Source organism: Manis javanica, chromosome 3 (assembly GCF_040802235.1).
Source record: "Manis javanica isolate MJ-LG chromosome 3, MJ_LKY, whole genome shotgun sequence".
NCBI lineage: Eukaryota > Metazoa > Chordata > Mammalia > Pholidota > Manidae > Manis > Manis javanica.
In genome coordinates, this window is record NC_133158.1 from 207,924,660 (window position 1) to 207,952,238 (window position 27,579).

At 36.6% G+C, this 27,579-nt stretch overlaps 1 protein-coding gene and 1 long non-coding RNA gene across 6 annotated transcripts in view; one reads left to right on the forward strand and one right to left on the reverse strand.

Moving 5' to 3' along the window:
- ADAM28 (ADAM metallopeptidase domain 28) overlaps nucleotides 1-11,861 on the forward strand; it is a 56,937-nt gene extending 45,076 nt beyond the window's left edge. The window contains exons 19-24 of the mRNA XM_037024729.2: nucleotides 6,042-6,150; nucleotides 7,022-7,100; nucleotides 7,702-7,767; nucleotides 8,257-8,322; nucleotides 9,197-9,259; nucleotides 9,791-11,861. Of these exons, the coding sequence (XP_036880624.2) occupies nucleotides 6,042-6,150; nucleotides 7,022-7,100; nucleotides 7,702-7,767; nucleotides 8,257-8,322; nucleotides 9,197-9,259; nucleotides 9,791-9,811 (404 nt within the window). The 3' untranslated portion in view covers nucleotides 9,812-11,861. The remainder of the gene's footprint in view (nucleotides 1-6,041; nucleotides 6,151-7,021; nucleotides 7,101-7,701; nucleotides 7,768-8,256; nucleotides 8,323-9,196; nucleotides 9,260-9,790) is intronic.
- LOC118973592 (uncharacterized) overlaps nucleotides 1-24,440 on the reverse strand; it is a 69,842-nt gene extending 45,402 nt beyond the window's left edge. The window contains exons 1-4 of one of the 5 annotated variants that reach the window (XR_012129651.1): nucleotides 24,105-24,440; nucleotides 19,788-19,913; nucleotides 18,541-18,811; nucleotides 17,653-17,697 (exon numbers count right to left, since the gene is read on the reverse strand). This is a non-coding gene — a long non-coding RNA (uncharacterized lncRNA). Of the gene's footprint in view, nucleotides 1-17,652; nucleotides 17,698-18,540; nucleotides 18,812-19,787; nucleotides 19,914-20,564; nucleotides 21,124-24,104 lie in introns of those variants that run through there. The other 4 variants (XR_005063019.2, XR_012129652.1, XR_012129653.1 and 1 more) reach the window with 4 other exon arrangements.
- Between the last annotated feature and the right edge of the window lie 3,139 nt (nucleotides 24,441-27,579).

The window sequence follows — 27,579 nt, forward strand, 5'->3', positions numbered from 1 at the left end:
ATTTTTCCTTAAATGCTTTTAGTCTTGCTACTTAATGAAAACTATTCATCTTGCTGTGCCTGGGTGTTGTTCTCTTTCCATTATTTTGTTTGTTAGCCAGAGAAGTCTTTCAACTTGAGGATTTTCTTCTGTTTTAAATTCAAGAAATGTTTCTATTATTACAGGTTTTCAAATTGATTCTGTCTCACTTTTCTGTATCTGATTAGGAAACATAAATAATTTGTATGAAATCTCTGTGTGGCTACCATGTTATCTTTTTACTTGTTGTCCTTTTTCTATTTTTTTTGAGAAAGTGTTTCAAGATCTCTCTGTACCATAAAGTGAATTTTTAGCAGTATTAACCCTCCTAATTATTATTTATAACGACAGTCCAAAATTTTCAGTAGCATTTTTGTGTTTCTTAAACAAATTCCATACCAGCTTCTTGTTTTCTCAATTTCATACATTGCTTTTTATAATCTGTGTTTTCATTTTATTGAGAGTCCAAAGCACATGGGACCCTTAATTTATTTTGATGTCTTTGTAATTTTTTTCCTGAAAGCATATATTACATGTATATTCTGGTCCTACATATTTTATATCTAATATTTTCATACTTTTAATGTTTTTCTCCCTTAATTATTATCATCTAATAAGGTAGAATCAATTCTAACACACGATGTTAAAATAGTTCTTGAAAACTTTAACTTGGGGGACTGATGATACAAACCTACATTATATTACAAAGAATTTATATCTTAAGGGGATCAAGGAGGCAGCTGGAGTGGTTTGCAGTGCAGATAAGGGAAGATTTTCTCTGAATAACTGGTTGTATTTGTTGAGAACATTGTATCAAAGATTCATCTTTATCCAAAAGGATTTCTTTTTGTTTGGGGATATTTGTTGGAGAGTTTTGGGTCCATATCTGGTGCTACTTCTGATTCTACCACCAAGGAAAGCCTCCACCAGGCTGGGAAAAGTCCCCTAGTTCAGGAAAGTGTCCTGTCCAAAGGACAGATCCCGGAGGAAAGTTTTCATGATGGCCAGTGTTCTAAATCTAAACTTGAATGAGAAAAATGACATCTCTATTTTCATTAACTTCCAATTAAAATTTAGAATTTTATATAATTACAAGAATGTAAACCAACAAACCACAGTGTCATTAGTCGTTCCTATGACTTTGTCACCCATTGAAATTACAAAAAATTTTTACATCACGTTGCCATTGTTACATATCTCTTTAAACAGCATATATACATACCCCTAGTTTGAAGTAATAGTGGTCATTAATCTACTGTTGGATCTTATAATTTAAGGAGTTAATGAAGACGCACATATTTAATGATATCACAAATTGCTTTATGATATTTTGATAACTGTATTCCAACATAATTAGCATCCATTTTATTCATTTTATGCATTTTATTCATGAATTTAAAAACATTCAGAGAAGGGATTTATAGGCTTTATGAGATTTCCAAATTGATTTTTGGCACAAAAAAAAAAGGTTAAGATTCCTGCTCTATAGTGTGGTCACTAGTGACAGCATGGCTGTCAGACTTACTAATTTTAATTAAAATCATTTTTTGTGAAATATAGTATGTATGGAAAAACATAGATATGTAACATTATTAATGATATATATTTTATAGTATATGACATGTATTTTTATATATGAATATAAATAAAATGTAAATTATAATGACATCTGAATGACAATATTTATAGAAATATTTTTAAATCAAAGCCCTGAAATATCCATAACAGAAGTAAGAAAAGGAAAAAAAGTTACATATTTGTGTATATATGTATGTATATATATATATACACACACGCCTCTATGTATATATTACACCAATATATTACAATATTGTCTTATTCTGCATACCAGCAAAAATAAATGAAATCCAGCTACATAAAAGAACATGGATGATTTTGATAATGCAGAGGCCAAAAGACTATAAGTACCAATAATTACATGTGCGTAAAGCATAAACTACATCTATAGATCTACTTGGGAAAATGAGCATATATGTGATGTTGAATTCCTAATTTATTTATATGAAATATCTATCCATTTATTTAGTCTTCTTTAATTTTCTCAATATGTTTTTCACCATGAAAATTTTGCATATATTTTCATACAATTGTTTCTAAGAACTTTTTGTTGTGTTTTTTACATGGTATCTTTTGAAGAAACATATTTCCAACTGTTCATAGAATATAGAAATTCAACTAATTTTTTCATATTTATTTTTTTATCAAGAACCTCTGCTAATCTCTCTTCATCATTCTTGTAGTTTATCTGTGGATTCTTTTAGATTTTCTACATATTCAATTGTATTGTTTCAGAAAAAAAGAGTTTTGTTTCTTCTTCACAATCTCTAATCTTCGCAATTTTGATTTCTTATACTTGTTTTCCTTCACTGAGTAGGACCTCCTATACAATGCAGAATCGAAATAGTGAACCCAAGCGTCTTTGTTTCTTTCCAAATTGTTTTGCCTTGTATCTGAAGGTATTCTTTCCATTCATACTTAGATTCTCTCCATTGGATTAAGGAAGCTCACTTCTATTCCTAGTTGGCTAATAATTGTACCAAATACTTTTTCTTTCTTTATTGGCTAAAACTTTTTACCCCTTTACTTTGTTGGCATTGCAAAATAAATTGGTTGATATTTGAACATTTATCTAACTTTTCATTCATTGGATGAACCCAACATGGAAATTCTCTTACCCATATTGATGGATGATCTTTGCTATTATTTTATGTTCATGAGTGATACTAGCCTGCAGTTTTCTCACAGTAAACTATGAGTTTCTCATACAGTTTTTCTGTAGTACTTGCTCAGGTTGAGTATTGCGGTTATTCTAGTCATATAAAATTAATTGGAGAGTGTTTATTTATTTATATTCTCTGGAAGAGTTTGTATAAAAATGGAAGCTTCTTCCCTTAAATATCTGGCACAAATTGTCCAGTAAGCCATGTCAACCTAGAGTTCTGGGAAATATTTTAAACTAAAGATTCAATTTCTTTAGTAATTATAAGACCCTTCAAGATTTTAGTTTCTTTTTATCTAAGTTTTAGTATGTTATGTTTTCCTATACATTTTCCTACTCCATCTAAATTTTAAATTTTGACTTAAAATCTCTCATAATACTTATCTTTTTAATATCAATGAAATTGATAGCATTGTCTTTTTTTTCTATCATCCAAACAGAATTTTAAGGTTTTTATTATTCTATATGATTTTTATTTTTTCACATTTGTTTATTTCAATTTCCACTTTCATTTCTACTATTCCACTCCCTTTCCTTAACTTTATTTCATCTTTAAAACAAAAATTCTTGAAAGAGGTGTTTGGCTTGTTAATTTTGAACCTTCTTTCTCAAACATCCTTATAGGATGTTTAAATCTATAAAATTTCCTCTAAGAACTCCTTTGGTTGCACTTCATATGGTAAATGATATTTTTCACTGTCATTGATTCAAATTATTTTTTATTTTCCACTTTCTTCTTTGACCCTTGAAATGTTTGCACATATATTTCATATTTTTTGCATGTGCAGATTTTCTAATTCTTGTCAAATTAACACTTAGCATAATTACATAAGGATCAGAGAACGTACAGTGTTGAGAAAACGTTGAAATTTGTTCAGACTTGTTTTATGGCTCAGCATATCCGCATATTTGTAAGTATTCTGTCTGTGCACACAAAAAATATATATTCTACATTTGTTAGGTGCAGTGTTTTCCATATGTTTCTATGTAGTTTGTGAATTGTGTGCACATATATTAATACTAATATCCTGTTTGTTTGTTCTATCATTGCTAAGCCAAGACTGTTAACACACCTCACTATAACTGTCAATTAGGCTATTATTTCTGGTTCTATCAGTCCTTTTATATTTTGAGGCCATACCATTATCTCCATGAAAGTGTAGAATTGTTACGTCTTCCCCGTGAAGTGACACTTTCATCATTATAAGTGCTTCTGTGTTATCTCCAGTCTTCTTACCTTTTAAAGTTAGTAGTTCCTAGAGACTAATGTAGCCGTACCATAGTTTGGGCCTCCTCTGCATGGGTATAACATTTTCTCATACTTTCATCCTTTCTGAATCCTCATTTTATATCTGTCTTACATGTGTGTTATATCTCATTTTCATAGAGCACACAAATATGTAATTTTAGTTACACAAACTTTTTTTTAAAACTGGGGTTCTTAGTCCATTTAAGTTAAATGTAATTACTGATTACTTGGGTATAATCTGTAATCACATTGTTTTTATTTCTCCTGTTTTTTCTCTACTTTCTTGATTTCTTGTGGACTTACTGATGATTTTAAGCATTCTATTTTCATTCCATTAATTTGGAGATTTTGCATGTATTTTACATTCCTTTAGTGGCCATCCTAGACAGTTCTGCTTTTTTTTAAAGTAGAATTGACCATTTTAGAGCAGTTTTAGGTTCACAGCAAATTGAGCAGAAAGTACAGAGGTTTCCTATATGCCCCCTGCCCCCAACACGCACAGCCTCCCCCACTATCAACATCTCCAGCCAGAGTGGTACATTGTTACAGAGAATGACCTACACTGGCACATCGTTGTAACCCAAAATCCATGGTTTACATTAGGGTCACTTCTGCTTTATTGACTTTTCATTCCTTTCTGCATTTTTGAACTTTTATCTAGGTTCATTTTCCTTTCTGTCTTTCTGGGTTCCTGCCCTCTCACTAATCTCCCAAAATAATTTCCTCCTATGTTTTTAGTATTTACATGCTTTTTAGAAAGATGTTTTTCTTCAGCAAGAATTTATTATTTGTTTTTTGTTGGAGAGTTGGTCCAATTTTCTAGACCACCATTACCAGAAAGAGAAGGGGCTGTACTTCAATTATTTCCATCTTCAACTGCAAACCCACTTCCTGTTATGATGGTCTCCATCTGTCTTATACCCCAACTACACCTCCAGACCACATCCTTTCAAATTAGGGGTGTTTGTGAAGGTCTGCCAAGTTCCTCTTTATTTCCTCTGGTACCATGTCCCTCTTCTGAAAATAGTTACAATACTGACATTAGCGCAAATACGTTTTTCCCCCCCATTCTGAACATACCTAAACAATATCTGACAGAAATGCCCGAGAACTTTATTTCCTTTGATTTTTAGAGTTGGCATTTTTATGGAGGGTGTAGAGTATTCGATATCCAAATTGTTACTATCTTGCCTGGAATTCGACTGCCGATGCATCTACCCCTGTCTGAATGTAGGCATGTTCACACTTGTGAATTTTTCTTGCATTTACACAAAAATAAATCTCGTTCTTGATGTGCTGGTCTCTCTCTGTAATAAGAGAGCAGTCTCTGTTTGCCTCGCTCTTCAAACTTGTACCTCCTTGTCTCTGTGGTTCCGGATTATTACAAGAGGAGCGGATATTTGAGACAGCAAGAGATTGAAGTCATATACATTACTTAGATTAGTAGGTAAAAGAGAAAACACCAGGGAGCCCCCGAAAATTTGTTGGAATCGTTCCCTAATTCACAAGGTCACATAATTTGTGTCCGTAATAACTTCAAAAAAAATGCGCCAAAACAACACCAGTAGGACACCCACTTGTATCCTATCAATTCTCTTATTCACGTCTCAGCTCCTTATTTGCTGCCGACAGAAACATGATTTCAAGGCTTCAGTTTCTTTTTCCCACTTTGATCCCAAAGCTGAGAGTTAATCATGCCTCACTCCTCTTCTGCCATCCTCTTTACTCCGCATTCTGATTTCCCAGCCCATCACTTTCCGATGATTACAAACATCATTCTGAGAATTTTCAGTAGCGTGATGCTTTTCATATTTCGTACTTCATACGGGTTTCCCTTTATTTCCTTGTATAAGTAGTATTACAATAATCACGATCCAAATACATTTTGGTTTTCCTGGCCATGAGTTTCTTCTGGGGAACGCATGTCAGTCGGAGAAAGGGGGGTGGCGTTCATGATACATAAAGAAGCGAGGACCGGTGTGATGAACCTGTGGATTTCTCACGGCCTCACCAGCCCGGTTCTCTCCGTGGCAGACTTCTCCATCGTGGTTGGGGTGCTCTTCCCCATGGCCATCGTCCTCGTAGTGGTCGCCATAGTGAGCCGACATCAAAGCACCAGAGGAAAGCAGAAGACAGCCCAGAGGTAGGCTTTTCTCTTGCTTTGCATACTTTTTGGCTGCTCATTTACTTTCAATTCAAGGATAGGATCCAAATTCTCAAGTTTAACTTTGGTTTATTTCAAATACTCAGAAATAAGCACAGTTACATTCCCCTTTTACTGGGAAATCCTTTACAGCAAGATGTGTTGTACCTGTTGTGCATCACCGTATTTATCATTGATAGAAGTAATAATAACTCTCATTGTTACAGACGTTTGCACTCCTAAGAATATAATATCTAACCTTCATGGCCATTATCCTAGGCTAAGTCCTTTTCCATATATTATCTCATTTAATCCTCACACGAACTTCATGAGGTAGTAACTGTTACTTCCAATTCATAGACGAAAAGGTCCCACAGGCTCAGGCACTTCACATTTTTACTGATGTGGACACAGAAGCTCAGAAAAGTTAGTAAACCCGTTCCAAGTCTTATGAAGGAAGCGATGGAGTCTTGGTTTGCATCTACATCGGTCAGTCTTTCAAACATGTTTTGACCCTGTCTTTCTAGAATTTTTTTAAAGACTGAGTTACTCACCCGTAACAGGATTTTAATAAATATCAAATGAATAAAATAAATAATTAACTGAAAGACATCATTTAGATAAAAGTTGTATTCAACGCCATCATGATTAGGCATTAGGACTCTGTAAAGAATCGAAAGGAAACTCAGTGGCGGTGATTGTGAATCAAGGAGCAAGGAAACCTGAAGAAGGTCCCAGGGAGCAGATGGAAACCCACTCAATGACCAAGGGTGACACAAGGGCAAAGACAATCGGCCAATATCTCTTGAGTTTCTCTTGCAAGCTGAAGGAACTGCTAAGGCGATTTCTGTGATATTCTTCCACATTACAGGCCACTGTCTCCTCCCGGCGTCAGGCCACACAAACAGAAGAGGGAACCACAGTCAGTGAAGGCCGTTCAACCCCAGGAGGTGAACCATAGCCTGTGCTGTGCTTGCCGTGGGCCCTGGTTTGTGATCTTCCCACTGTCATGTTCTGAGCACCTATCATTTCCTCAGCAGCATTTTACAAATCCAGCCCTCTAGTTAGCAGGTAGTAAGGATCGGGGGCTCTGTAACTACACATTTAGAAATTTCTCCTTTGCCTTTCCTTAAATGCAAAAGAGTCTCCCTAAATTGGAAAGGCTGCTTTGGTGGGGTTCACAAAATGCAAAGAGAGTAAACAGGACAAGGAAGGCAAATGCCAGATGTCTCTCTCTCTCTCTCTCTCTCTCTCTCTCTCTCTCTCTCTCTCTTTGACTCTGGGTTGATTCCTTATTCCTCTTTTCCCAGTAAAGACATGTAATCTGTACGGAATATGTATAACCTTTAATTAAGGTTTTGGTGGAAATTACCAGTCCTTCTACTAGGTCTGGACGCAGCAGAATGCAGCAGCTCTGGGGTAGCCCACCTACTCTCTCGGGGTCATCTCAGTACTGATCGCCCTTGTCTTGGAAGGAGTGCTTATTTGGAAGCTGAACTTGGAAATGGATAGTTTCATTTAACAATTTTTTGGGTTTGTTTTTCTTTTTAGATGAATCAGATGAATCTTCCTGCATCTGATCTGCCAGTAGAGAGCAGTGAGCCTCCAGATTCTTTTGTGAGTTAGCAACTTTGAAACACCACTTCCAGTCTATCCTCAAGGAAATACTTCTGACAGACATTATCCCCAAGGCCCAGTTAGTTCCACAGAAGAAGGTTGGAATCTGTGTGAATGTTCATATAAAATATAGATTTGCCTGCAAAAATTCTTTGACAATCCAAAATGTGAGAATGTGTGCCTCTCCAATTATACTCCTTGATTTACCCCTAAACCTGAATCACCAGGTCTGAAAAGCTGAAAACTCATTACTGGAAAGGTATCAATCTGCTTCCAAGAGTGCCCTCTCCATCCTTTATCTGCTGGCATTAGGCTTGTTTCTGAATTGTCCATCTACCCCTAAATGAAAGCAATTGAACTTTGAGTTTAGAGTATTCTCATGAGTAGGGTCATAAGTTCTCCATTTCTGAAAGTGATTTAAGCCTTTCCGTAAGCACCCCTGTTTTCAAGGCCCCACCTTTGAATTTAAATGTTTTACCTTCTTACTAGCTAAATACAAAGCCAGATTTTCCACCACCACCGATTCCTACGTTTGTATCATCTTCCTCTTTCCTTGTAAGTATCAGATGGTTACTGGTGATTTTTAAAATGTCTCTTATGCCCCATGTGACTAGTGTCTCTAAATCTATGAGTTCTTTATCAGGATATGTATTCCCTAGGCTTTCCTGAGATGTCATAGCACAGAGGTATATCTAAGAAAGCAAGACCTATTTACTATCTATAAATTAGTATGGGTATTAATTTTTTATTATTAAAAAATAATTCTATGGTTATATAATTGTTAAGAAATAATAGTTCTGCTGTAGGAGGTAAACCATCTCCTTCAAAGGGTGGCTTCTACATGCTCATTTTAGAGGATATAAAATTTTCTTTCAAATTATATTTTACTTTCTTATTTATTATAGATAGAAAGAGCTGAATTAGAGCTTTCTGTAGGAGGGAGGGTATGAAAACAGACCACGTAAAGGCAAACCTGGAATAAAAGGCAGGTGCTCATCATGTAAAAGGAGGAGTTCATCCACTCAGTTACTGAGCATGTTTCCTCATACTCTCATATCTGGGACTTTGTGGTCAGTAAATAAGAAAAAATTAACATTTAAGGCCATTTTTTAAGACTGTTTACATTTTGGGTGGAAAAGCAAGTCATATACCTACAGACCGCTGAATTCTTCACGTATTATTTGTGCCAAAGTGGGTAATACAAACAAGAAGAATATGGTCAGGGGGAAGCGAAGGGGGTCACAGTCGTTAAGTGGGAGGAAGATCCACTGACCACATAGTTGGAATTTGAACTAGACCCTGAGATTTGGGTAGAATTTACATGAGTGATGAGGAGGCAAGACATGATTTAAATAAGGAAATAAGTGTAGCCAAGCTGGGAAATGCTTAACACTTCTAATGACCTATCATTATTTGGTCCCTACTACAGCATAAAGACACAAATGCTCTTCCCTCGACTGTTTTTATGGATAAGCCCACGTCTGCCCCAGAGGTAAGAGATGTAAGCCCAACTATTATAATAACGTAGCGCACCCCTAGAATCAAGGAGAGAGGCTGCCAGGTGTTCCTTGAAGACGTACATCAAGAGCAGCAGCTGTGTGCCTGCTGGACGGGCACCCACGTACGTCTTCCTTGTTATTTTGGTGAATGACCAAGATGAGGCAGATGGAAGGGTCTTAGCTAGAAAGTGATAATCATCCCCAAATTCTTCATTTCCTCAGAAATATTCCTCAGAGAGGGCGGGATGGAGGAACTTTACCATAGCATAAGTACCAGGATCTCCCAACTCTTCTTCTGAGCCTGCACCCTAATAAGCAGATGGATATTTGGATCCCAGGGCGATTTTCTCCCCTTTCTCTACCCTCCCACATTGCTGCTCCTTCCCCACGATTTTTCAGATAACCTCTAAAATACAAACTGTGACTAGAGAGACTTGATTTTAATTTCTTAACAGTTCAAATTGATAGGATATCTACATTTTTTTGAAAAAAAGTTTATCATTGAAGAGTTTTGTCTTTTTTAGGGCTCCAACCCAAATGTCTGAAGCAATGGCTAAGCAAGGATTGATGGGTAAACGACCAGCTTAGAAGATTGGACAATCTGGATGGATGAGAAATACACTTACTTTCTCACTATTATTTGCTCTTGATACCTAAGGAGGATAACATTTTTTGATTCATGTTATACTTTGAAGAAATTAAACATAATTTTCCAGGAGAGACGTACTTTTGAGAATCTATGAACTTAAATTTTCTATTCTCCATACTCATGGGAAGGAAGATGATTCTAAAGAAACAGCTATAAAACTGAAATCCCTAATTAGATGATTTTCCTAACCATGCCCCCCTTCTTTTTTTTACTGTAATGGTGACAAATGTTTGTTCAAATGTTGTGAACACCTTGATTTTTTTTTTCATTTTCATAGGAATTAATTTACCCTCTAATGAAAACAAAAATAAGAAGTCACAGGAAACGGAGGGATGGGAAAAAATTTTACATTCATTATTAGATGACTAGCACCATCTTGGTTGTTCTAACCATTAACCTGTCAAATTAGAACCCTCAGTTAAGGAGAAAATTATATAAACGTTCTCTGATATACATATCACTTTCCTACATTATTGTCCATGATCCTTGTGCCATTTAGTATTTGAATAAAACTTTTGCTAATTATAATTTTTTTCATAGAAATCTGTATAATTCAGTTACTGGCAAAGTTAAAGTGAATTTCGCTTTCTAAGTAGAGAAAGTTTTAGCTGAATTAATTATAACATAAACCAGAGATTGTTGACTGGTGGCCTGCAGAACATTACTGGACTGCAGATTTATTTTACTTGGCCTGAATGATTTTGGCCACAAAGTATTTTTAAATGTTTTGAATTTATTGCCAATATTTAAAAATCGGGACATCTTGCATAAACATCCAGATTTCCAGCTTTTTAAAAGTAATCAAATGGTTTGTCAACCCTAGAATCACATTGCTCATAGCAACCATCAGCTTAGTTGACTGGTAATGGAGCAAACATTTTTGGTTGCCTACCAAAAAAACCCCCACATTCTTTCTTGCTTTCAGAACCCCAGTTTTGTTCAGCTGTCTATATTTTAGAAAAGACAATCCTAACTCTACCTCACAGATAAATCTCAATCACCCTAAATCAATCAAAATAATCCCATTTCCCTTACCAGTAGTTATTTTGGAGCTGAGTTTATAACAACCCCCAACTCTTTGGGTTTTTTTTTTGCCAAAGAGGTAACAGAGGATATATATTGGGGAATTTCTAGGAAAGATAGATAACCTTGTCCTTTATCAGGATGTTGGCATCTGGATATTCTATCTGGTATTGTTGCAGCCATGCTGTAAATCTGAGGGCAAGACTGATGGACTGAATAAGATAGAGTAGAAAGATAGAAAGAATAAAAATTGTTCTTTTAATGAAATCATTGATATGTGGTAGACTGATAACTGCTGGAGTCCCCTCACATTTTTTTGAGACTTCTTATTGTATGATCAATAAAATTTTCTTACTATTGAAGCTATTTTGAGTTAGGTTTTCTCTTTACTTGCAACAAAAAATGTCATCCTAACAAGTAAAGTAGATGGCTTTCTTAGGGCACTGGCATTCCGTGCCATTATTATCAATATGTTTTTTATACCTGCCCCATTTTTAGCACCTAGCCTCTTTAAGTCTTCCTTTCCACCAGGGACTTGCCCACAAGAAGTTCATCAGCCTTTGCAGTGTGAGTTTCTAGATAATTCACTCTACCCTTTAAAGTAAAGCTCAATGCCCAGCAAACCCAAAGTGATATATCAAATCTCTCTCATGGTAGCAGTCTTTCTGTCTATGTGGGAGTTGACTCGAGAACATATTAGGAAGTATAGCTCTATCTGCAGTGCGGGGTTTTGGAAGGACCCTGCCCTAACTCAAAATAAATCCCTATTTCCAGTAAGGCCAATCGTATTTGTAATGGGCCTATGAATCTTTGCTGTGTTTTTGTTTGTTTCTGTGTTTTAATTCCTGTCCCTGTCTCATTCTTTTTAATAATGATGAAATGGAAATATTGAAGCCATGAATTTTCAATTAACTACCTATAACGCCTAAGCTAGGAAAAAAACGTTGCCTACCAATTCCTGTAGCATCTGAATATTCCTGTAGATTCTGAAATCATGGCACTGGATCCCTGAGGAAGAGGAACAGGCCCCTTATGGAGACAGATGTCTTGAGGACAAAGGAAAAACCACTCTCTTACCTCAAGATTTTGTTTCCTACAGTTTCCCATTGAACTGAATTGTAAAGCAAATTTTGATGGCTTAAAGCAGGCTTTGAATTCACAGTCCTCTTTCCAAACTAGATCCGCAATTTACTACCTTTAAGGGAATTCCAGACACATGATATTTAACCATCTCAGGTATGCCACCAAAGCCTATTTTTATAATTAGTTACTTCCACCTTCTCTACTTAAGAAAAGATTCGACTACGGTCTTTTGCAGGTGCTGTACAACTGGAATGCCACTGAATTTCTTGGAATACTCCTCAGCACCTCACCAAGTTACTGCTTACCTGAATTTTGGGAATACCTTTAACTTTGTATGAAATACTGAAGTATGCATGAGAAAGAAAGCAAATTTTAGTTGCAATCAGAAATTATGGAAAGGGTAGAGTTACATTATTATTTAAGTTGGTAATAATGACACTTATGTGATAAGGAATTGAAGGTGGCCTCTGGCCAATAGCCAGTGAGGAACTAAGCCCTTCAGTCCAGAGCCCCTTCAGGAACTAATTCTGCCAGCAATAATGAGTTTGGAAGCATTTCCTGTCCCAGTGGACATGGGAGAGGAAACTGTGTGAGAGAAACTGAAGAGGACTCAAGTAAGTTTTGCCCAGTTTCTGCAAACACAGGAACTGTGACATAGTCAATATGTGTTCTTTTAAGCTGCTATGAGTTGGGGAAATTTGTTATGCTGCAATAGACAACTACTACAAGGCAGGTAGATATCAAATGTTTCAAATATTCCAGACAGGTTTAGGCAGAATTAACCACTGTACTTAACAGGACTTCCATCACTGCAAACCTTTTCCCTGTCTTTCTCTATATGTTCTCTTTCATTTATCTTTCTCTCCTTTTTAGGAGTACCGATTATCTGCTTGAGATCATTAGTATCCAATCTTCTCATGTATCACTTTCTGTCTCACTTTTGCTTGCCTATCTCCTTAATATTTCTGGGGAATTTCCCAAGTTTATCTTCCAAATTTTTGACTATGCTCTATCCTGTCAACCCTCTTTTTTGCTACTTTTGAGGCAATTTATAATTGTTTCTTCTATTTTCTTATTAACATTCTCATTTTCCTATCTCACATTAGTATTATAAAGGCCTGCCAATGAATTGTTTTTGCCTTTTGTTTTCAGAATTTTACTTTTCAGTTTAAAGGAACAAAGTAAATTCTGTCAAAACCGTATTAGTGTTTCTAAAAGTAACTATTTTTAAAAGTACGTCCTTCTTCAGCCCCTGGAGTGGTCTGCTTCCAGTCTTTCATAGACACAATATTTCATAGGTGTTACATCGCTATTTTTCAGTTGTCTTACCACCTTTTTTATTTTAAAAGTTCTATCTTGGCACATAATATTCTCACATTTTATATATTTGATGACAAAATCCATCTCTTGAGCTCAAGAACTTTGGTACACTAGCATATTGGTGAAATCTACTCTCTTTGCAGATTGTAAACTGTACAATCCTCTTATCTGTAGGCACAGTGTTGTACATATCATCTCTAGATCATAGTCATCTTGCATAATTAATAGTTTATGCCTGTTGGTTAACAACTTCCCATCTTCCCTTCCCAACATGTCAACCACAATTCTATACTTTGCTTCAATGAGTTTGGCTATCTTAGATACCTCATATAAATGGAATCAAGTGATATTTGTCCTTCTATGATTGGCTTATTTCACTTTACATAGTGTTCTCCAGGTTTAACCATGTGGTTGTATGTAACAGGATTTCCTTCCTTTTTTAAGACTGACTGATATTCCATTGTATGTATATACCACATTTTTAAAAATCCATTCATCCAATGGTAGACATTTACCTTGTTTCTATATTTTGAGAATTGTGAATAGGGTAGTAATGAATGTGGGATTGAATATATCTCTTCAAGATCCTGATTTCAATTCTTTTAGATAGATATCCAGAAGTGGGATTTGGGGATCATGTGATAGTCTTTGTAAGTTTTTGAGGGAGCTCCATGCTGTTTCCTGTTGTGGCTGCATCAATTTCCATTGCTACCAACAGTACACATGGGTTCCCTTTTCTGCACATTCTTGCTAACTCTCATTATCTCTGTTCTTTATGATAGCCATTCTAACGGGTGTGAGGTGATGTGTCACTGTAGCTTTTATTTGCATTTCCCTAATAATTAGTGATGTCAGACACTTTTCATGTGTCTATTGGCCATATGTATGTCTTCTTTGGAAGGATGTCTACTAAGGCTTTTCGCCCATTTTAAAATCTGGGGAAAAAATCTGGTTACCTGGGTTTTAAAAAAATATACAATTACAAAAGACCTACCTTTAAACCGATTTCAAGTTTACAGTTCTGTAGCATTAAGTAAATTAACAACACTGTACAACCATCACCGCTACCCGTTTTCAGAACTTGTTAGTTACCCTGAACAGAATCTCTGTACCCATTAAATAACTGCCCATTACTCCTTTCCCCAGCCCCCGATAACCCCTATTCTACCTTCTGTCCATATGAATTTGCCTATTGTATGTACACGCATACCTCATTTTGATAAAGTGTGCTTTAAATGTATGCTTGGCCAATAATGCGTTTTTTACAAATTAACATTCTGTGGCAACTGCTTGAGCAAGTCTGTTGACACCATTTTTTCCAACAACATTTGCTCACTTTGTGTCTCTGTGTCACATTTTGGTAGTTCTCAAAGCATTTCAAACTTTTTCATTATTATTATATTTGTTATGACTATCTATGATTAGACATCTTTGATGTTACTCTTGGGTCAAGTGTAAGATTTTATGAACTGTGCAATGTAAGATGGCAAACTTAGTAACTGTTGTGTGTGCTCTGACCCCTCCACTGACCAGCCACCCCCCATCTCTCTTCCTCTCCTCAGGCCTCCCTATTACCTGAGACACAGCTCTTAATAATCCATTAATAATCCAATAATGGCCCCTCTGTGTTCAAATGCAGGAAGAGTCACACTTCTCTCACTTTGAGTCAAAAGTTAGAAATTATTAACTTAGTGAAAGCAGAGATAGGCCAAAAGCTAGGTCTCTTGCACCAAACTTTTAGCCACATTGTGAAGCAAAGGAAAAGTACTTGGAGGAAATTAAAAGTGCTATTCCAGTAAACCCACAAATGATAAGAAAGGGAAACAGCCTTATTATACTGATATGGAGAAAATCTGAGTGGTCTGGATAGAATCAAACCAGCCACCACATTCCCTGAAGCCAAAACCTAATCCAGGGCAAGGCCCAAACTCTCTTCAATTCTATAAAGGTTGAAGGGGAGGAAACTAAACAAGAAAAGTTGGAAGGAGGCAGAGGTTGGTCCATGAGGTAGAAGGAAAGAAGCTGTCTCCATAGAAGAGAAGTGCAGGTGAGGCAGCAGGTGCCGATGTGGAAGTGGCATCAAGTCATCCAGAAAATCTAGCAAAGGTAATTCATGCTACACTGAACAGCAGATTTTCAGTGTAGATGAAACAGCCTTCTATTGGAAGATGAGGTCATCTAGGACTTTCACAGGTAGAGAGAAGTCAATGCCTGGCTTCAAAGTCTCAAAGGACAGGCCGACCCTCTTGTCAGGGGTTAATGCAGCTGGTGATTTTAAGTTGAAGCCAATGCTCATCCCATTCCCCAAATCCAAGGGCTCTTGAGAATTTTGCCAAATCTACTCTATCTATGCTTTCTGAATGGAACAACAGAGCCTGGGTGATATAGTACATATGTCGACAACATGATTTACTGAATATTGTAAGCCCACTTTTGAGAACTACTGCTTAGAAAAAAAAAAGATTACTTTCAAAATATTACTTCTTTCAACAAAGCATCTGGTCATCCTAAAGCTCTGATGGAGGTTTCCAACTCATCTCTGATAGCCATGAATGTTGTTTTCATGAATGTTGTTAATACAACATGCATTCTGCAGTTCCTGGATCAAAAATGTATATCACTTTTCAAGTCTTCTTGTTTAAGAAATACACTTTGTAAGTGTGGGTAAAATTGCAATATTTCCAGAATCTCTCACCTAGCCTTAGTGCATCTCCATATCAATAGGTGTTCCCAAGGGGTGGAGAGACATAGTCCATCTCCATATCAATAGGTAATTACAAGGACCAGCAGAGCATATCTAGACCAGAGAGGCTGGGTGGGGTCCCTTCTTCTGAAGCTGGGTCACTAGAGACACCAGAGAGCAGAAGTGGATGACTCCTTGTAAGAAATAAATGGGTTTCTCCCACTTTATTTCTCCCTTTGACTGATTTCCATTTCAAAGGTATTTTGCCTGGAGATTTCCCCACACACTTACAGTAAGGTTATATCTACCATAGATAATGATTCCTCTGACGAATGTAGGAAAAGTCCATTGAAAATCTTCTGGAAAGGATTCATCATTCTGGATGCCATTAAGCATATTTGTGATTCATGGGAAGAAGTCAAAAGGCCAACATTGGCAGGAGTTTGGAACAAGTTAATTCCAACCCTCAAGGATGACTTTGAAGAGTTTAAGACTTCAGAGGAAGAAATAACTGCGGATGTGGTGGAAATAGTGAGAGAACTCGAAGTAGAAGTGGGGCCCAAAGATGTGGCTGAATTGCTGCAGTCTCAGGGTGAAATATTAGCAGATGAGGAGTTGCTTCTTACGAATGTGCAAAGAATGTGGTTCCTTGAGATGGAAACTACTCCTGGTGAAGACGCTGTGAAAACTGTTGAAATGACAACAAAGGACTTAGCATATTACACAAACTTAATTGATAAAGCAGCCATAGAGTTTGAGAGGAGGGACTCCAATTTCAAAAGAAGTTCTGCAGTGGATAAAATGCTAATGAACAGCATTGCATGATACAGAGAAATCATTCATCAAAGGAAAAGTCAATTGGTGCAGCAAACTTCATTGTTGTTTTATTTTAAGAAATTGCCACAGCCAACCCCATCTTCAGCCACCAACTCTCTGGTCAGTCAGCAGCCATCAACATGGAGGCAAGACCTTCTACCAGCAAAAGATAACAACTCACTGAAATCTCAGATGATGACTGGCATTTTTTAGCAATAAAGTGCTTTAAGGTATGTGCTTTCTTTTTAAACATATGCTATTGCACACTTAATAGGCTATAGTATAGTGTAAACATAACTTTTGTATGCAATAGGAAACCAAAAAATTCAATTTACTCTCTTTATTGTGGGATTTGCCTTATTAGGGTTGTCTGTAACCAAACCTGAATTATCTCCAAGGCATGACTACCCGTAATATAAGTGGGATTATACAGTCTTTTTTTTCTTTCATGAAGCTGGCTTGTTTCACTTAGCATAATATTTTCAAGGTTCATCCATGTTGCAAAATGCATTAGAATTTAAAGCTGGATAGTCTAATATCATTTAAATATATTTATTTTCTGCTAGAAACAACTGGAGACCATTTCTTATAATCTACATCTTCATTCACATTAAAATTGGTTTTAATTCTTGCTCATTTTCTAACCAAATAATTCCCTTTACAGTTTGTTTTAATCGGTACTTCTTTGATGGTAAACATATTTTTGAGAATTTGACTCACTGTATTCCTAGTATTTTACAATCTTGTTTTAAATCAGAAGAATTTCTATCCTCTTCTTAACAAGAGCCATGTCTAAAGTTTCTTATCCTTACCTAATATACATGTCAGTTCAGTGTTGAAATCCTTGGCATGCAACTCTGGTGGGAATAATAACAAAGAAGTTCAGAAACTTATCCTAAGTGAAAAACAAGGTTATGACAATATGACTATACATAATGGCCTCCTCTTCATGTTCCAGTAAGTTCTGAGAAAGATGTGTCAGCCTCTGAACTGCAAAAATGGTTTCATTTCTTAGAGAAAAGGCCCCCAATTCACAGGCCGAGTGTTATGAGTCAGCATAGCACTTTCCCCTTGTAAATCAATGTGTTCACCAATTTGGCTTTCTAAACACTTCAGCTGCTGTGAAATAGCTCACTGAGATTTGTGTGTCTTTTGGGACATGTTGTAACTATAATTGGAGTGGAATCTACAGGAGGCAATTCTAGGCAGGGCTGAGCAGATCCAAGGGGAAGCTGAAATGTTGGATGGGGAGCCAGGGAAAGTCAAGAGAAAATTCAATGGAAATGCATAGGAGAGAATACAAAAAAAGTAAAAACAAACAAACAAACAAACAGAAAACTCCCCAAAACCATTATGTGAGGAGGCAGACAACATGCAGGTATAAAGGCAGAGACAGTTATGTTGGCTTTGCCAATAAGAAGCTTTTTAAAGACTTCAAAAAATAATTTAAACTCTAGACATTTTAAATTTCCTCATCAGTGAAATAGAATTAACAATTCATGACTTGTCAATTTCCAAAGAGGATTTTCTAAGAAATGTATAAAGGCCGTGTGAAAATACAAAAAGGAAAAAAGAACAGAAGAGAGATGTCCCAGATCTAGAAAGGTAGATGATATGCATTTACCAATTACCCATCCATAAGAGGACTCCATTCTGGTTCTTTTTAGTTGCTTTTTCTGAAATTGATTTCTGTATCTTACCTTTTATACTGTGTGTATTTCTCTTCATTGCCTCTCAGATTAATCTTCAGCTCTTGCTCCATGCCCTCGTTAGCAGCAGGATGCTAGCATCTGTGTAGTCTTTGTCCTGTTTCCTGGAAACCCATACCTTCATATTCATGGCTGACTTCCATCTGGCAGGAGTAGGTCTTCCAAACCACAATGCTGATACAGCTTATCTGATGCAAACTGTATATATATTCTTGCAGTGTGTTTACTCTGTGACTCAGGGTTGAATTAAAATGCCTGTGAACTGCAAAAAAAAGGTCAGAGGTGAATCCCTTCTCTGTACAGGGTTCTATTTCACACGTCTTTCAGCAAGAAGTAGGGCAAAGTTACTTATTATTTGCACATATTTCATTGGTGAGCCTCTATTTTTCTTGGTGTTTTAGTCTATCACTGAAGTGCTTTGAGAATTTGTTTCCATAGCCCTATTCAGCTTCCTCCACTTACATTAGGTCTAAATCTCAGCCAGAGCTATGGGTTAAATCAAACACTTACCTAGATCTGAGGCAGCCATGTGCCCTGAACTGATATTTTGAGATCAGTGAGAACTGAATCCACAAAGCTATTAGGACAAAATGAAATCATAGCCAAGTCTGATAATTTAAAACAAAATCAGAATATCATAGAGTAATAATAAAAGTTTACGTTTGTAGGGCGCAATATGATTCATACAAGTTTGTGGATATATGTATATGTGTATGTATATATATACAAGTTGTGTGGATGTGTATGATTTCACTTAATCCTTACAACAATCCTATGTAAATAATCATTTTCCTTATTTTGCAGATGAGAAAACCAAGATAAACATGAGAACAGGTGATTTTTTATCTTCAGGTCACACAACTTGTAAGTGTTGGAATAGAGACTCAAATCCAGCTATTCTGAATGCATGTTTTTATTTTCTTCTATACAATAACACTATCTGCAACAATACTTATTTTGCACAGAAAAGCATATTTCATATTACAGTACTAAGTATGGAAATTCCATTTTCTTTCCAGCTATAACTTCTTTTACACAATGTTACTAATGAAATTTTATCTGGTATTATAGTCAAGGCCCTCAAATATCTATTCTCGATGAAAATCATTTCTGAATTTTCTCCCCGTTTTTGTGACTAGCAATTAGGACAGAGCCTAGGAAATACTCATCAAGTCTTTGTTTAACAACAAAAGTTCCATCAAGATTCTGGATTTATACATTGGGCAACTTACACTTACCAGGTTGTTTTCTTTTGTTGTTAAATCAAACATTTACAAACTTGCCACTTTACTGACAGGAGGGACAGAAATTTTAACCTCTTTCTCTGCTGTCCAGGGACTTACATGCTCCTTTTAGAGACTGACCTAAATAAATATAGAAATAAAATAATCACTAAAATAGAGACAAATTCCTAAACTACGGGCACAAGGGAACAAAGAGGAAATATCTGGGGAAAAGGGAAAGAAAAATTTCTCAGGGAGAAGCCATTTAAATCTTAAATGACAGGTGGTTTAAAGGGTTTCAGGAGGAAAGGGCACACTAGGGAGGTAATAAATTTCAATAATAGCATTAGGAATAGTGACTCATCGGGGTCACTAAGGTCAGGCTGGACCAAAACATTTCTTAATTTATTTTTAATGAGTCCCTTTATATATTTTTATATACCATACCACCCTTCATTACACATACAAACACAGTTGTGTGTACATAAATGGAGATTTTAAAAAGTATAACAAAAGAAAAGAACAACACTTACGAGAATTAGAAAACAAGAAAGCCAGAAAGTTACAGAAATAATAAGGCCACCGGGCAGATGAGACCAGCGACATGTCAAACATCCAGCCCTCCGTGGTTACTAAGGAGGAGTTCCAAGTCTTACTCTAAACTATCTAAAGACAAATAAAAAGTAAGCAAACAAGAGATGTAAACAGGATTGACAGATTTTTGTTTATAAAGTAAAAACAGCCTATCAAGAAGGATGATAAAACCACATAAACAGAGAAAAACTAACTCACCAAATAAACAAGTCAATGGTCCTTCCTGTTTCTGAGACCTGAAAGTAGTTCCGAGGATGGTGTTGCTCTGGGACAGAACTTGGAAATGCCACCTCTGACTACTTGCTGCGCTCTCAGCCTGCCAGCCCCTGGGTATTCCACAGATGCAGATTCTTGGCTGCTTGTTCTAACCACGGTCTGGTCACACCCAGTAAGCACAAACCTCAGCAGGGAGCATTTGTGTCAGCTCACAGTGGGGCCCAACCTTTCCACCCCTAACGCTTATCCCTTGGCGGGGTACCTATTTCTAACTGAGTTGCATACTGTGAATTGAGAAACGAAGTCATCGTTCTTTCTCCACCTAGGATCTCAAATCATCCCTGAACAAATAGGTATTTTCACCCCTTTTAAGAGTACTTAAGGGAACTTCTTAAAATGTACATCCTAGTGTATTTAAATTTGCAACTGAGGGAATTTAATGTCTTAAAACATTATAGCTTTATACTGTGACATTGATTAGATTTTGTGTCACTGCATGACCATTAGTTACATATGTTTCTACTCTCAGTTAATTGAGAACCTGATCTTTTTTTTCTTATAGAACCATTTCTAAGCTCATTGGATTGATATTTTATGGTCAGTATGTAGAATATTACAGTATTTGTTCTCTTACCCCTGTAATGATTTTATTTGTGTTCAATTCTGCTTGGAGAGAAACAAATAGCAATAAAGTTATATATAATTTTCATCTGCTGAAACTCAATATTGAAAGTATTCTTTAAAAAATAATGATTCTATTTTTATTGAGTTATAATTGACATACAATCTTATATTAGTATCAACTGTGTAATGTGACTTGATATTTTTATACATCACAAAATGACCACCTTAATAAGTCTAGTTACCATAAAAAGTTATTTTAATATTATTCACTATACTCCCTATGCTCTACATTACATCCCATGACTTATTTATTTTATAAATGGAAGTTTGTATATCTTTATCCTTTTCACCTATTTTGCCTATCCTCCAACTCCCCTTCCCTATAGCAATCACCTACTTTTTTCCTGTATCCGTGTCTGTTTTTGCTCTGTTTCGTTTTTTAGATCCCAATTACAAGTGAAATCATATAGTATTTGTTTTTCTCTGACTTATTTCACTTAGCAAAAAGCCCTCTAGGTCCATCCATGTTGTAACAAATGGCAAGATTTCACTTTTTAATGGCTGAGTAATATTCTATTGTATATATACCATATCTTCTTTATCCACTCATCTTTTGGATAATTACCCACAGTTGGAATTACTGAAATGTATGATATGTCTATTTTTAACTTTTTGAGGACCTTGCATACTGCTTTCCACAGTGGCTGTACCAGTTTACCTTCCCAACAATGCATGAAAGTTCCTTTTCTCCACATCCTTGCCAACACTCATTATTTCTTACCTTTTTGGACAGGTGTGAGGTGATACCTTCTGGGTTTGGTTTGCATTTCCCTAATGATTAGTGATGTTGAGCATCTTTTTATGTGTCTGTTGGCCATCTGGATGTCAGCTTTAGAAAAATGTCTATTCAGGTCCTCTGCCCATTTTTTAATTGGGTTGTTTGTTTGATTGTTTGCTTTTGAATTGTATGAGTTCTTTATGCATTTTGGATATCAACTCAATATCAGATACATTGTTTACAAGTATCTTCTTCTACACAGTAGGTTGTCTTTTTGTTTTATTGATGGTTTCCTTCACTGCACACAAGCTTTTTAGCTTGATATAGTCCCATTTGTTCATTTTTGCTAATCTTGTCCTTGCCTGAGGAGATATATTCAAAAAAATATTGCTAAGAATGATGTCAAAGAGTTTTCTGTCTGTTTTCTTCTAAGAGCTTTATCATTTCAGGTCTTCAATTTAAGCCTTTAAATCCATTTTGAGTTTAGGTTTGTACGTGGTGTGAGAAGGTGGTCCAGTTTCATTCTTTTGCACGTATCTGTCCTGTTTCCTCAATGCCGAGTAATAGTGATTCTTGACCAAAAGTGAGCATTGCAATAATCTATATTACTTAGAATAAAAAGGCCCCATTTTATACTAACAGAATCTGAACATAGGGGGAAGGAATTAAGACAAGCAGTTTTTTAATAAGTTCTAGAGATAACCATGAAGTGTACTCTTAGTTAAGAACCAAAGATTTAATGGGACTATCTCAGCCTTCATTTGCCACCTATATCTAATTTCTGTTATTGATCTTGATTATTCATGTAAATTAGCATCAGGAATAGCAAAAATAATTCGAATACAAAATAGTTTTAAATATGTATGTTTTTCTGTACTCTCAATTTCTTATCCAAAGCACTGGAATTAAATTCTAAACATAGGCTGTTTCATTGGTCCTACTAGTAAAACCTCAGAGTTAGAGGAAAATCAAATTTAAATATTAAAAACAAGAGCAACAGATTACATTTTGAAATCAGCTTGTAAATAATCAAGAACAAGCAACAGACTTGACACTATTATTTTTTTTCTCTTGGTGCTTGCTGAACGAAACATTCCTATAAGGATATCAAGCCTGAATAAGAAAATGTAGGCAACTGTGGCAGAACCCTCAGCAGTTTGGGGTAATATCAGCTGCAGTGCACAGTCAAGTTTCATTCATGGACCTATACTGACACATCATTATTACTCAAAATACATAATTTACATCAGGGTTCATGCATTCAGTGGGTTGGACAAATGTATAATGATAGGTATACACCATTATAGCACCATACAGAGTACTTTCACTGCCCTAAAAATCCCCTTTGCTCTGAAGATTCATTCATCTTCCCCCACCGCCAGCCCCAAGCAACCACTAATCTTTTTCCTGTCTCAACAGCTGTCCTTTTTCCGGAATGTCCTCTCATTGGAATCACATAGTATGTAAACTTTTCAGATTGCCTTCTTTCATTTAGTAATAGACACTTAAAGTCCCTCTATGTCTTTTCACCCTCATAGCTCATTTCATTTATGCACCAAATAACACTCCATTTTCTGAATATACCACAGTTTATTTAGCCATCACTACTGAAGGCCATCTTGCTTGCTCCCAAGTTTTGGCAATTCTGAAGAAAGCTGACATAAACATTTATGTTCAGTTTTTTTGGCTAACATGAGATTTCATTCATTTGGATAAATACCAGTATGTGATTGCTTGATGGCTGGATTGTATGATAAAGGTATGTTAGGACACATTTTCTTCCAAAGTGGCAATACCATTTTGCTTTCCCGGCACTGAATGAGAGTTCCTGTTGCTGCACATCCTTGTCAGCTTTTGGTGTTGTCAGGTTCTGGATAGGTATTTACCGCTACCCCATTGTCTTTTTGTTTGCAATTTCTAGTGATTGGGATGCTGAGCATTTTCATGTATTTTTTTGCCAGACATAGCCCTTTGAACTGAACCAGATGCTTTTTATTTTGTTGCAACTAGAGTACTGCCACAATAGAAATTAATATTTGAATCTTCTCATTTCTCCCCCAGTGGGGAATCCTCCACACTGCCCCACCCCACCCTGCGTCAGTTAACTTCAAACACCTTACCTTCAGCAGTTTGTGGGACTCTGGGTGACAACATCTCCCGACTAAAGATGCATGAGCTGTTCGGTTTAGACCTCTACTTTCTTCTTAAAACACCAAATGGAGAAGCTAAGAGGAAGACAGGAAGCTAGGCTGATAAAAATAGCTTTTATACTAAGAAGGAGTTTTGAAGGATCCTCTCAACTGAATGATATAATTCGAAGAAAATCTAATGACAAAAGAAAACATGTGTACCTTGTTTGCATTGCAAAAATAAACCCAGCAATTTCAAGCAAATTGCTGATGTGGCACATTGTCCTTTTCTTTAGTCCCAGAAGAACTTGAGAAAACCAGAGGAGTTCCCTGGAGCATGTGGGAGCCAGGGAGGGTTAGTTTGCACACTTCTGGGTGTGGCTTTGGCTCGGACCAGGAGGCAGTGTGGTGAATCTGTGACGGGGTCAAAGAAGAGTAGAAAGTATTATTGCACTTTTTTGGCTACCTGCCAGTTTTCCTTGGCCACGCAGCGCTTTCTGTGTACCTACAGCACAGGACCAGTCCAGGACTGGGGAATAACATTAGGGCAGTAGAGAAATCTTGTGCAGGGTGAAGTCAGGGGAAGTGGGACTATTTCCTGCAATTGCCTTCGCACGCTACCCCCTCTAAACTGACAAGGGAAGTAACATTTAAGGAATTTAATTTCCTAATGCTTCTCTGAAAGCAGAAGGTCTGACCTCAGAGCTGTCTGTGGGCAGGCAGATACTAACTGGTTCCTGTGGTATCTGAAGTTTTCTACTCTGTGGGAAATTCATCAACTCTCCACTCTCTGACCCTCTCCGTATTCATTGCTGAATCAGGCATGCAGTGGCAAGAGAAAATACATACCATACAGAGAGGATTTTCACTGCCCTAAAAATCCTTTCTGCTTTGCAGCTCAATTCACCCTAACCCCTGGCAACCGCTGATCCTTTTACTTTCTCCAAAATTGCCCCTTTTACAGAGTGTTGTATAGTTGGAATCATACCATATATAACCTTTTCAGACTGGCTTCTTTCACTTAGTAATATGCATTTAAGGTTTCTCTGTGTCTTTTCATGCTTGATAGCTCATTTATTTAATCACTGAATAACATTTCACTTTCCGAATATACCATAGTTTACCCATCCACCTACTAAAGGACATCTTGGTTGCTTCCAAGTTTTTGCAGTTATGAATAAAGCGGCTATAAACATCCATGTTCAAGATGTACATGTGGGAGTTGGGGTGGGTTAGTTTGCAGACTTGTGTGTGAAATTGGCTTGGAACAGGAGGCTGTGTGGTAAATCTGTGAGAGGGTAAAAGAGAAGTAGAAGCATTTTGTGCTGCTGACTAGGGAATTAACATCAAAACAGACTTTAAGTAAGAAAAAAACCAAAATAAATACTTAAAAATTAAAATTATAAAAATAAGGAAAAAACGAAATGGCACATAGAAAAATAAGAAAGGAAATTAACAGTCATAATTTGATCATTTGGAAAGAAAAATTAAATTGATAAACCTTTACCAACTTTATCAACATCAAGTAAAAAGAGAAAGCAGCAATTAATGATATCAAGAATAAGAGAGATGACATCACAACAGCTCCTTAGACATTAAAAGAATAATAACAAAGTAGTATGAAAGCTTTATGGTAAAAGAAAATTCAGCAGCTTAGATAAAATTTTGAAAAATTCCTTAACGTTGAAAAATTTCCTGAAAACCAATTTAATCAGGATGATGGAATAGATGTACTTTTCCTTAGTTCTTGCATGAAGTGCAACTAAAAACCCTACATGGAGTATATATAATAAATGTAATAAGGCTCAGAAAAGTGGAGAGAAGACAGAACGTCCAGGACCTTGTGATACAGGGAAGGGTATGTGGTCAGCTTTCTGAGTTCTCTTTTTCACCCAGATTAGATCTGAAGAAGCCAGTAACCCGGAAATGTCAGTGGACATAGATAAGAAAAGCCCCATAAATTCTGTTCACTTTAACCAAAGGGCCAGGAACAAGACAGGCTAGTAACACATAAAATGTTTAAGCACTAAATGCTCCTGTGGGTAGAATTGGAATATTTCCAGAATCTCTCTCCTGGCCTTAGTGCTTCTGCGTATCAATAGGTGTTTCCAAGGGATGAAGAGAAGTAGGCCATCTCCATGTCAATAGGTAATTACAAGGGTCAGCAAGGGCATATCTGGACTGGAGAGGTTGGGTAGGACCTCTTCTTCTGCAGCCGTGTCACGAGAGACATGGGAAAGCAGAAGTGGACTGCTTGTAAGAAATAAATGGGTTTCTCCCACTCTATTTCTCTCTTTGACTGATTTTGGTTTCAAAGGTATTTTGCCCCAGGATTTCCCCCTTCGAATTACAGTTCCACTCTAGCCAAACTACAGAAATATTTGTGGCAGTACTACTACTATATTGGCAAAGGATGAATGGAGAGTCTAGATCACCACAGCTTGCCAGGCTGTCTCAGGCCTCTGGTCCCCATTCTGGGCAGTGTCAGACAAGGCTGAGCAGACGTCTGGGTCTTATGTTCCCACCAGGTAGCAGTGAGCATGACAAACCCCCTACCCTTGGTCTCAGTGGAGATGAGGTAGAGAGCCTTGACTAGTACTGCTATCTGGCAATAGTGATGGCTCCCCCCTCACTCACTGCTGAGGGATTGTCAGAGGGGTCTCAATGGAGAGTTAAGACTTTCACCACCGCCCAGGCATAAGTAGGTGACCTTCTCTAACTTAGGTGTCGACAAGGGCATGTGGGGAGCAGTGAGAGATTCTCCTACCCTCCAAAGATGGAAGTGTCAGTGGAGACCTACCAGGGAGCCAGAAATCCCAGCAGTCATAAGAAACACTCCAACATTTAGGTGTAAATAGAAACCGAGCTGGGAATTGGATGTCTACCTGCACTAGGAGTTAATAAAATGGTGTCCCCTTTCTCCTGCCAGAGTTGTGTCAGAAGATGCCAGCTAAAACAGAAAACTTAAGTAATATCTAGAGTTTCAAAACATAATCTACCAAAGCTCAAGTTTTAATAAGAAATCACTTATCATATCAAGAACTAGATGTCTCAAACTAAATGATATAAAAAATATAAATGACAACACAGAGATTATAGCACTCAGAATTTTCTGACAGATTTTAAAGCAGTCATTATAAAGATGCATAAATAAGCAACTATTATTGTGCTTTAAATAAAAAACAGATTCTCAACAATTAAAGAAAATCTCAGTAAATAGACATAAAGAATAAAATGGAAATTTTAGCACTGAAAAATATAACTGAAATAAAAAACTCAAAAATGGTTTTAAGAACATGATAAAAAAGACAGAGGAAAGTGCCCATGCATTGGGAAATAGAACTATAGAAATAACCCAGTCAAAACAATACAGAAAAAATAGACTGAAACTAATGAACAGAACCTTAGACACTGTGAGAGTACAGCAAAGAAATCTAGCATTCATTTTATTTGTCTCAGAAAATGA